Source organism: Cygnus olor, chromosome 15 (assembly GCF_009769625.2).
Source record: "Cygnus olor isolate bCygOlo1 chromosome 15, bCygOlo1.pri.v2, whole genome shotgun sequence".
In the NCBI taxonomy this organism is placed as follows: domain Eukaryota; kingdom Metazoa; phylum Chordata; class Aves; order Anseriformes; family Anatidae; genus Cygnus; species Cygnus olor.
This window is the reverse complement of record NC_049183.1, coordinates 3113284-3125750: the sequence shown is the minus strand read 5'-3', so window position 1 is coordinate 3125750 and position 12467 is coordinate 3113284. Positions and strand designations below refer to the sequence as shown.

General features: G+C 34.9%; 1 protein-coding gene across 35 annotated transcripts in view; it reads right to left on the bottom strand.

Moving 5' to 3' along the window:
- RBFOX1 (RNA binding fox-1 homolog 1) overlaps window positions 1-12467 on the bottom strand; it is an 861472-nt gene that overhangs the window by 82374 nt on the left and 766631 nt on the right. For all 35 annotated transcript variants that reach the window (XM_040574360.1, XM_040574366.1, XM_040574385.1 and 32 more), the window contains one exon: window positions 6603-6656. In XM_040574360.1, coding sequence (XP_040430294.1) covers window positions 6603-6656 — 54 coding nt within the window. The remainder of the gene's footprint in view (window positions 1-6602; window positions 6657-12467) is intronic.

Here is a 12467-nt window from a genome sequence, read left to right as displayed (position 1 = left end):
ATACTGGATTTTTAAATATGCATCCACATAGAAGAAACACCTTTAAAAGGGTAATACTGACAGTATCTGTGATTTTCTTTTTAAAATTTAGACTTCAATTCAATGTTAAATCTATGTCAATTAACGTTGTTTCAGATTTGAATTTTTAACCAATTAACTTAGTTAATCTTTCAAAAAATAACAGTCATTGGCATTATTCTTTGAATAATCCTTGTTTAGTTTCTGTAATGGTAGACATTTTAATGAAAAACTCATTATAGTGTAGCATAAGGCATAATTAATTCTCAAAGATTTTTTTGTGTGTAAATAGCTAGTACAGATGCTGCTGAATTCCATTTTCTACTGACTTTATTAATTTTTCATAAACCAGTATTCTGAATATAATGGCTTCTAACAGCTCTATAGAAGTTTCAGAAATGCATTAACTGTCACCACTGGTGTTTAACTAACTAGGATTATATCATTTGTATGATTGTACTTTAACATTATGATTTTTAAAACAACAGTTACAGCTTTGTGTTATGCTTTGAAAAGGAACATCTCTATAAATTAACAGATGGGATATTAAATAATAATTTTCTCATTTTGCTGTATTTAGAAAATTACTTAAGCTGTTTAGCTAGTAATTTTGAGAATATGTTTATTTGGAAAAAATCTGCCAAAATCTGCCATTTAGTCTTTGGCTAAGTTCAAATCTAAGCATATATAATTAATTATAAAGTGAATTAATATCTATATATTGATAAACAGCCAAGTTTCACCTGCTTTACAAATATGGTACAGTGAACTTTTACTCTGGGATCTAGAATTGCTGGGCAATCATATGATTCAGCTTCACAAATTCCAAATGCTTTCAATAAGAAGTTTTTCTAGGGCATTACATAACAGTCATTTAAATTCAAAGAGAAACACTAGAAAGATTAAATGAATCCCAGGTGCTTTTACACTCTAGAAATGGATGCTTTAAGACACTGACAAAGAGAATTAGCATTAGCAAACATACAAAAATCCTCTCTTCCCCTGGGTTCTTATTTAAGTGCATGTTTATATATATTGTACTATGGTATTTCTTTATTTCTTAATTAAAAATAGCATTATTTTTCAAAAGTTAAAACAGACCTGTAAAAGGAAATTTGTTACAAAATCTGCTTCTTGAAGGATACTGCTAGCTTCCAAATTGACAGCATGCTAAGAAGTCCCAAGCATTCAAAACACTCTCTTTGCTCTGACTGTATTATGTATAAATAGTCAAAAGCACATGCTCTTCTCCTTTCTTACATTTTAACTGATGGGGAATTTTTTCCTAGCCACCTGGGAACAATACATACTAACTATTAAAGAAACTGGATGTCTACCATAGCCCTCACTGGGTTCACACTATTTACAGAGTGAATACAACTATTCAAATTGAGCTAATGGAAGAAAAGTAACTACGAAGAAAGAGCTGAACTAACACAAGATGAATACTGAAACAATGGCATTAACCGCTGAGATTATTAAGGGACAGGAGCATCTCTCCTATGGGGAAAGGCAGAGAGAGCTGTGACTGTTCAGCCTGGAGAAGAGAAGGCTCAGGTGAATCTTATCAACATGCACAAATATCTGAAAGGAGACTGTAAAGAAGACAGAGCAAGGCTCATTTCAGTGGTACCCAGTGACAATACGAGTGGCAATGAGCACAGCCTGAAACACCGGGGTTCCATCTGAATGCCAGGAAACACTCTTTTTACTATGAGAGTGACTAGGATGAGAGGTTTGTGAGTCTCCAGACCTGGGTATACTGAAAAGCTGTCTGGACATGTCTGAGCAGCCTGCTTGAGGTGACTTGCCTTGAACAGGAGGGTTTGACCACATGACCCTTCTAACCTCAGCCATTCTGTGAAGCTGTCAACAGATAAAGTATCATTATAGTATCTTATGTTTAGCTATATAGGATTACTTCCAACTAGCTGCTGAAGAACATCTAGCACTTCTCGACTATTCACGAAAAACTGTATGTAATTAGTTGCTTAAGTAAAAGGAGGATGGGATCTCTCTAAACTGTGCACTATGACCTGTAGTGGTTCTTTTCCCACTAATCTTAAGTCATTTCTTTCTCCACTGCCAAACAAAAGTTTTGAAATAGCAGATTGTTTGTTAGTTATGACTACATAATTATATATATATATATTTTTTTCCCTGTTGACACTGTGAATTCAACTGTACTCTGAAAGAACATTCACTACATTGCCAGGTCATTCCCGTAACATATTTTGCCCCAACTTCACATACTGGAACTGTCAAAAAGAAGCCTCTTCACTAGCTCTGATCCCTAAAATATATTTCCGCCTCTTGCAAGAAAAAAGTCTTTTCTAATGGCCTTACTATGTCTCAAGTTACCTGCATTAAAGGACTGATCTGTTGTAGTAATATAAATGCAATGAGATTCTACATTCTACTAAGGAGAGTGCTTAATAATTGCTCAATAATTCATCATTAAAAAACAAACAAACAAAAAAACCACAGAAATAAAACAACAACAACGACAACAACAAAAACATAACCAGCAATAGCCACTTCATTTTCAGACTGCCCAAGGCTGAAATAACGTCTAGCTATTAAGCATAAAATATACACAATATGAGAACAAATAAACAGGTAAAATTCATGTTATAACACCACAACAGAAATAAAGAATGTAACAATATACACCAAAAAAGTACCATATAACTCCTATTAAAGAAACCAATCTGCAAATCTGTCTTTTGTCAATCACAGATGAACAAACATATTTAAACAGACTTATGCTTAACATACAAAATTCTGTTTCACTATGGGATGGATTTAAAATTGGATGGAAAAAAAAAATGAAAAAATTGCCCCAATTTATATGAAGACCTTGTGAGATGAATCACACACTACTTCTTACAAATTTCCTCATTAGGACCTGCCTGAAAACTTGATAAAACAGTTTACTGGAAAAGATATGCTGAAATGAAATGATAATTTCATTAAACATCTATTTCTCGTAAGGATGAAAAACACTTTATGTAGTATTCTTTTACTATTTAAGGAAAATATAGAAGAATATTTGGAGGTACAGCAAATTTAAAAAAAAATACCTATCAATTACATTATGTTTATATTGCAAAGTGGAATTCTGCAAAATGTTGAAATGAGACAAATCACTGTCCTTTTGTTTTCTATGAAATGCCATTTTAGGACATTCCAGCAGACCTGGGGAAGGACTGGAGACGTGCCAGTGATCTACCCACTTGCACGCTTGCAGTCGGCAGCTATTAAGAAGTATTTCTGGGCCTCTGAGTTATAACAGCAGACTTCAAATGGCACTTTGGGAACATGCCACTGTTAATCCCCATTATTGCATGCATGATGTGAATGTCCATATTCTTGGAATATCCTGATTTACTACAGCATTGCCATTTTGAAGACAGAAAAAGTCTTAGAAGGGCTACTCAAGAAGAAAACTCCATAGTATTTTTGTAAATACACAGTTTTTTTTCCAGTCCCCAAGTAATTGTTTACTTACATTGTGCTTGGTGTGTATCTTATGTTTATCTTATAGTCTCCATTTTTATCTGTCATGCCTCAATAAAGGTTTTCTTTTACAGAAGTGTGCACTCAGAGTAAAAAAGCAGAGCTATAACAATCATGTCATTGGTCCTACTGTTTACCATTATCTTCAAGGTTTTAGAGTTGATTTACATTGCGTTCCTCCCTATTTGACTTTAATTGCCTGCTTCAAGTTGTCAGGACATAACTATATCCTAGATTTGCATTGCATTAGGGGATCTCTTCCTTTCTCTATTGATCTTGTCTTATGGAGTAATTTAACTCAATTCTAATTTTCTATTGCATGCGGGGTGCTCTCTATCCAAGGAAGTGAGTTATGTGTATTCAAGTGATGCATCTTATGAATCTTGTTAAGCTTTACTGCCTTATAGCCTGCACTGATGGAATATTTAATCACAGAAATGAGTTGGCAGATATGATGTACAATACGGTTAAGTCTTGCAGCGTGTGTCTTCACCAGCAATTGAGAAACAGTTGAATTTGCCATTCATCAGTGCCATCCTGACAGCTTTGTATAACCTTCTGGTGTTTGTTTGTTTTGTTGTTGTTTTTGTTTTGTTTTGTTTACTTATTCCTGAAGATTAAAAGTACTTTAAATCAACAGTTTCTCTGCAAATGTATCATCTTTATTTCAGAAGTGGCCAAATTTTTCATCATTTATTAGAGATAAAGGAACTTCTTGCACTGACTATGAAATAGTTGGTGGCACTTCAAAATGACAGTGCTGGAGACAGTAATTAAAACAAATAACTAGAACTTTGTCTTAAAACCACATTTCTAATTTTATAATCTTCAAAAGTGCAATTGCTTTTTCTCCAGGTAAGATGGGTGGACACAAAAGTAGAGATATGCCACAGCATTCTATTATGGCATACTAGAAATGCATTGCTCTTTTACTATCTCATTTTATAATGACTTTAAGAGATTTGCACAGAGCCACAGCTCTTTTTTTTTTTTTTTTTTAAAGTAATTTCTTAAAGGAAGTTTTAAACATCTGTGAGAAAAAATTAATCTTTTAGTCAATACCGAAAATATACATTTGAGGTGCATGTAAAAAAATGCCTGCATATGTAAACAGAAAAAGAATCTGAAATACAGTAAGTATCTCGACAGAATTTTCTGCATAGGTGTGGTGGAGTGCATACCATAATTCATAAAATTGAATTAATACTTTTCTAATGGTAATTAAAGATTCTCATTAAGAAGGGCAAACACCTCCCCTGTGTTGGCAATAAAAATGCATTTGGGACTTTAGGAGGTTATACAAAAAAAAAAAAAAAAAAAATCAATAACCTGCCATTTTATAATTAAAAGAAAAAATAAATGTTAGGGAAAAATCCAGTAAATTAAGAAAATTACCTTCAGGAGAGATTGAAAATATTGATTTTAATTTACAAACTATGTGAACTCTTCATGCCCTACTTCATGAGACAATTATAAGTCAGATTGTTAATTCTGCATACGTATTAGAAAATTGATTACTGTACTGTGGGAATATTATTACATTTGTCATTAACAAAAAGTCATTTATATAAAATGACTAATAACTCTGACTTTCTAATTTATGCAGGTTCAGGTTTGGTTCACTACCTACTTAAACGAGATCAATGTTAAATTCCTGTTTTCAGTGTAGGCATACATCAAGGAAGGTAATAAATTCTGCCTACACTAAATATCGCAATTCCATGAATACCAATATTTTTGTTATCCTGATGCCACTTTAAATATGCAATTTGGATCATTTTTATCTTTTTAGTAAACGGCACTGGAGGTATTACAGGCAACTTCATTAAATTAAGTATCAGTTTGTAACAGTAGTCCTATAAAACAATTTTTCTCTCTTGAAGTCCCTTCAACTAACCAAACATTTTCAGCCTTGTCCAGTAAAGACTTGAATATCTCCAAGAATGGAGATTCCCTAGCATCTGTAGGCAACCTCTTCCCATGTTTAACCACCACTAGTGAAAAATGTTTCCCTGAAATTTGTTTGAAACTTCCCTTGTTTCAACTTGTTGTAAAGAATGTATTTAACAATTACCTCTTTATTTTTCATTACCTAAATATGTGACAATGGATATTTTTGTTTTTTAAAACAAATATTTTTATCCAGTATACACACACACACAGACAGAAACAACTAAAAAATGGATCCGAATAAAAAACCTGATAATTTCCCAGAGATTCCCAGGAAACTCATGAAAGTTTATATAAACTCATGGAAGTATATAATAAGAAAGGTAGACGACTTTATTACCTATTAGAAACATTTGGAGTTACAGTGATTATTTCTTCCTTAGATTTAAATTATTAACTCTAATGTATATGGCTTTTTTGGACTTGCTAATGATTATGTTTATGGGCTGGATTCAAGTTCTTCCGAAATCAGCTCGGTTTTGGAGTACAAATATGTTTTCAGTGATGCTGCTATAGTATACTTAGAAACTGTTGCTAGCAATGGAAAAAGGCAAATTTTCATCAACTCCAAATTGTACCCACAATCAGAACCATCTCAATGATGTCTCTAGCGATAATGCAGATTACAAATACAAAATTTTTAAAGTCTGAGTAACTAAATATAAAATTTAAAGAAAAACGTTCAAGAAAAATTATGAATGCAGTTACTCTATACATTTGTGTGTATATATGTACATGTATATATAAAATATAAATTTACAGATAGATTTTTTTATTGTTCACTAAGTTTAAATAATTCTAGGAGCAAAGTGAATAAAAATAAAATAAAAAATAAAATAAAATATAAAATCTAATGTAATACTGTGATATTGCAGTATATTCCATGGCTTACTATCTACTTTCCAATAAAAGGTATTTGTTTATCTTCTACATAAACTTCAGGATTCCCAGGTAACCGTTAAAACCTTCATCATAAATCTGTAAATGACTGACAGGTAACATGAATTAAACACAGAAACCAAACTTCACACCAAATATACGATCTGTACTTCTACATGTTTTTAAAAAAACGTTAAAATAAAATGCAGCATGGACAGCTATAGTTTAATCCTTACCTGCATAGAATTCTGGACTATAAACTGCACCAACAACTGGATTTAATTTCCAGCCTGCAGCAAACATAAAAACATAAACGAGTTAATATTGCAATTAGTGATAATAATATGTTGTTTTTTCTTCATTTTTTGTATGGAGATATACACATAGAATGGCTCTACAAAAGGCCATCTTAATGGAAGTTTTACAGATGTCTTTACTGATCTTTACTAACAGAACATTCTGACTCTGAAATACAGAAATAAGCAAGGAAACAAATCCTTCTCTGGACATGACTGTACTGCAAGTAGCACTGGAGCAAATTATCAGGTGAATCAGCCTGGCTGCAATGCAGTTACCAAGAACTTACTACCTGAATTTCTGGAATTAAATCAGAACTAGTTCAGGTATTGTTATATCCTGTAGTACTCTAGAGTAGATATATTCTCTTTCATTGCTTTAAGTCTCCGTTTACAAGCCAGTGAGGCCAAAACAGTTCATTTACTGGACACAGTTGCTTCTGATAAGCATGTGTTAGTGTAAATTACACGGCAATAAAATCATCTGAGCATTTTGATTCTACTCTGAAAAAAAAAAAAATGAAAGTGTAGACACTGAACAGGAAAGATATTTGTGACAGAAAAGATATTTGTGCACCCTGTGATCCCAGTCAAATTCCAGGGACACTTTTTTTCTACATCGCATTCGTACTTCAGACTGTCTGAAGTACAAAAGTACAAAAGTACTTCAGACAAGTACATTTTTTTTTTCTTAGTGTTTAAATAACTATATAAACTGCTAAGACTGAAAAATCAGGGGTTTTCCAAAAGCACATTTTATCAGAGGAGTAGGAAGCACTGTTTGTAAATGGGAATAAAGAAAAAAGCAAGCTAAATTCAAGAACTATAGTACTTCAAATAGATCATTTAACTTGACTGCTGTAACAAAATACAATCAAGGCATGGAAGCAAAGCTTTTCAAAATCAAGAACAGCCAAGATTGGGAGAATTTAAATGCAAACAGTATTGAGGCTTGTTTCTGCCTTGGCCACTGTAAGACTGAAAAAATATAACACAAAATCTCAGTAGTAACACAAAAGAAAACTACTCCTACCCTTAAAAATACTGTCACCTCTATCTGATACTGTACTGGGTTTACATGGAAAGGTTTTTAGTAGCAGCGGGCTGTAGGAGCGGCCTCTGTGAGAAGAGTCCAGCAGCTGCCCCATTGTTAGGTGAGGGCTGGCTCCAAAGGGACATGTTGCAGGCCAGAGCCGGGCCATGAGCAACAGTGACTGGGCCTCTGGGAGAGCAGACTGAAGAAAGGGGAAAAACAAATAAACAAGCAAACAAACAAACGCTGTGCTACAGCAGCTGGGAGAGAGGGGTGAGGAAAGGCAAGAGAAGCAGCCTTGCAGACGCCCGGGGCAGTGCAGAAGGAGGGCAGGAGGTGCTCCAGGCATGCAGCAGAAGTTCCCCTGCGGCCTGTGGAGAGGCCCCTAGTGGAGCAGGCTGTGCATGCTGTGTAGGCTGCATGTGCAGGCTGCAGCCCATGGGTCCCACGGCGGAGCAGATCTCCACGCTGCAGCCTGTGGCGGAGCCCACCGTGGAGTAGGTGGATGTGGCCTGGAGGAGGCTGCGGCCCATGGAGAGCCCCCGCAGGCGCAGGCCCTGGGCTGGAGCTGCAGCCCGTGGAGAAGAGCTCATGCAGGAGCATGGGGTCTGGGAGGAGCTGCCACCTGTGGGGGACCCATGTTGGTGCAGTTTGCTCCTGACGGATGGACCTCATGGTACTGACCCATGTTGGGGCAGTTCTTGAAGAGCTGCTGCCTGTGGGCAGCCCCTGCAGGATCAGTTCGGGAAGGACGGCATCCCGTGGGAAGGACCCCATGTGGAGCAGGGGAAGAGAGTGACCATGAAGACAAAGTGTCATGGCCTGACCGCAGCCCCCATTCTCTGTTCCCCTATGCTGCTCAGGGGGAGGAGGTAGAAGAGGGTGGATGGAGGAACATATTTTTATTTTTTGTTTTGTTTTTTAGTTTCTCACAGCTTTAGCTTTTTAGTAATAGGTAAAAAATTAATCTCCCTATGCTGAGTCAGTTTGGCCTCCAATGATAATTGTTGAGTGATCTCTCTGTCCATATCTCAAGCCTTGAGCCGTTTTCATACCATTTTCTCCCCCTTTTTCTTTGAGGTCGGGGAGTGAGAGAGCGGTTGTGGTGGAGCTTGGCTGCCCAGCTGAATAAAACCACCACAGATACATGTTTACGAGTAAGTAACTGTTCAGTAAGAAACATGATAGGTGTTCTTGAAACACAACTCATTAATAATCTCAGAGTAAGGCACAGCACTGTATGCAGTTTGCTCCACAGAAGTAACTGTGTTTGCTATATGTACGTAAAAGACAATTGCAGAAGCCAGAAAATGGCATTCCTTCTGAAAGTATCACAGGATTTTTACATCACCCCTCAATTTCAAGTACTACAGGATTGTATATAGGAATGTCATGGTAAAACAAATACTCTTAGCCAAATTTTGTCTGATAGAAAATCATCCAAATATTGAGACTTTCAATAAAAATCTTTTTTTTTTAAAAAATAGATTAGTGAATATTTAGTATTTCAAATTCATTGCTTCCTCAAAGATCAATCACTGATGCTGCCTGAAACGAATGATTGCACTCAATTACACATGCAGACTTTTGCTGTCAAACACACTGACAGGCACCTCTCAGCTTTTTAGATACACTCGCAGTGCCGCAATTTTCCCGAGAGAAAGAATAAGGTCCTGGAAGACACAGGTTGCTCTTCAGCGTAAAGTCACGTTCATATTTCAGTTCCTTACCTCTCTCACACCGATGGCTGTATCATCTAACTTTTTGAAGCTTATACAGGAAATACATTCATTGTGAAAATAACAGCAATTAAACTTAACTTTATCTTGTCAGCTACAAATGTGCTGGCCCATAACTGTGTGGGTTAATCAATCAAGAGAGCAACTGCAGCTTGAGGAAGCTAATTCTCTGCAGTGGGTGTAATTTTGTGCATTTTTCTTACTGTCACAATTTCCCCCTCAAGTTGAAACTATAAAAGTTCAAAACATAAAAACCAACCACAAAAACAAATAACACATCTTCATGCCCCACAAAAAGCCACCTTATATAGTCATCTAAAAAAAATACACATTAAACCTGCTAAAGGCGAGAAAATAATTACATGTTGTACAGCAGAAAAAGCTTTGATAGAAAGTGGGACACAGCAACATAGAAAGAATTATTTTCACTTCATAGGGGAGACAGGCATGTGTTGCCTGAGGAATGCTTTTGTGGGAAAGAAGTCCTATGACACCGACTGCTTTCTTCCTGTTTGCATACAAAATAAGGAGGGAAGGGAAAGGGAGGGAATATAACTGCGGTAATAGTCACTAGCTCCAATTTTGAATCTAAGTTTAGATCAACTGAAGGCTCAAATTCAAGATTCTGCAATTATAAACTTTGGAATATTCCTCTACTGATCTCTGTTTCATGCTCCTCATTCATGCTGAGGTTCTCTCAATGTACTTGTACATAATTCTCGATTCCACAGGATAGGTTGGAAAATTAAAAATGTCTCAGAAGTATTTTTGCCAACAAGTAGAACTCTTGACGCTGAATTAATTCACAATGAAAAAGCAGTTCTATCTCCAGAGCACATGAGAACAGCCATCAAAATCATCTTGTCTGAGAATAAACTCACATCAACTGAATGTTTATCAACTGCTCATTTCAGGAGTTGTCCAAAGTCACTGGCAAGCTTATTTATTTCAAAAACAACTAGTACGTAAGAGCAAGCCACTTATCTGAATTAACCTGCTTATATTAAAAAGAAAAAAAAAAATCTGCTGAGTTTTGCAATCATATTTACAACGTGAGCCCTGTTATCAAGCAATCAGCAGTATCCAGGAATGAAAGACAGAATAGAGTGTATCTTATTTTTAAATTACAGTAAGCATTAGGGCCTCGTATGTTTTTATGTAACACAGCATTTGTCTGCCTGGCTATGTTTTCCATACTTGCCAACAACATGTCAGTCACCACATACACTTTGAAAAATCAAGCCACATGCTAATGAAGAAGTGGTTCAAAAGAGGTAGACATGTATAAACAAAAATTTTCTAGCTACCTGTCTCAGAAGTATCGTTCAAGTGCTAACATACTCATAGAAGAATTAAAATAATAATAATAATTAGCTTTATGTTTTATTTAAAAGGTGGGACCTTTACTTTAGACAACAATAATCTTTAATAATCAGCTATAGCACTGGTTAATTCCTGACAAAAAGATAAAGAACTAGAATCTCAAAACGACAGGATGACTAGTCATAGAAACACCAATTAAACTAAGTGAAACACATTACATGTCTACACTTCATTTGCTGTTGATTGTAGTGACTGTGCTTTAAGAACATGATTCCACTTGTGTGTTTACTTAAGGGGACCTCAGACATTAAAAAAAGTTAGAATAAGTAAACAAATAAATCAACGTTTATGAACTACAACCAGAGTTTGTCTTGGTAGATACCTGTCAAAAGGCAAAAGAACATCCTGCATGCAAAACCTTGGATATATGGATTCACAAACAAATGCTAATTTTTATACACTCAGCAGGATGTTTCACACTTTTACTGAGATCCAGTCCGGATGGAACAGGTTGGAAAATGACAGACATAAAACACTTAAAGTGGGAAACACTTAACAACAAATTTTAATCGTTTCAATTTTGGATATACATAAATTACAATGCATGACCCAAGTAATCCTGCAGTGCAGGACACAGAGGTGAATCTTCCCTAAAACCATATTCCTAAAATCTCATATCTCTTTTTCCAGCATTACCTTCATCCAGCACTGGATGTGTTGATGTGTAATGTAATATTTGATAGTTAGCTGTGTTTTAGCCTTGATGTAATATGAATACAAATACGAATATATCGTCATTTATAACAAACCTACTTTTATATTTTTATCATCATAATATAGCAGAGTAAGTTCTTAGTACATATCATATAGTTAATATAGCTCCCTATTGCAACAAAATCTTGTTATGTGATCCAGTCAAGCTTCATGTCTCTTTTGTTAAATTCACTGAGATGTTTTAAAAGGCATTAATAATGAAGGAGATTTTCCCATCTGGATCATTTGACAATTTACAAACAAAATTTACAAATAAAGTTACAAACAAAATGAGGAAGAAAACATTTTCTGAGAAAGCATGAGGAATTTCAAGAGCCTTCTTCTCCAGATCATTATAACTTGCTCAATTATCACGTCAAATGAAAGTCGTTACTTTATTTTATTTTTACCATGTTAAGAAAAAATTACAACTAATTAAAAAATAAAGCCACTGTTTGCCATGGTTTTTAGTAAAACCTCACTAATGAGTGCTCAAATATAGAAAATATTTCAAAATGGAAAAGAGTCTAAGCTAACTGTGGAAATCTTTATATATGTATGTGCAGATTTCATCTGTTTTCTAATGGATGGGAAAAGCTAAATTAAATTGGAAAGTAAATAATTACAGCTACATATTCTAGTAAATCTGGAAAATGTAATTGCAATTCAATTCAATTGATTTATTATTTGACATTGAGTTAGGAACTTGTTAGCTTTTTTTAAACTAGCAAATGCAAATAACTTCTGGAGCATGTGATAAAACACTGCCAGAGAAAACATTTTAAAAATGTTTTTTTTTACAAAAAAAGTAATAATAAAAAAAAAAAAAAAAAAAACAACTCCAAACCCCTCAAATATCTATAGATTATATCTTTATCATTAATGTACTAAATTATACCAACTTGCAAGGTCAGTATTAGAATAACCATTTAAAGTAACTTACAGTTTAGATTTTTT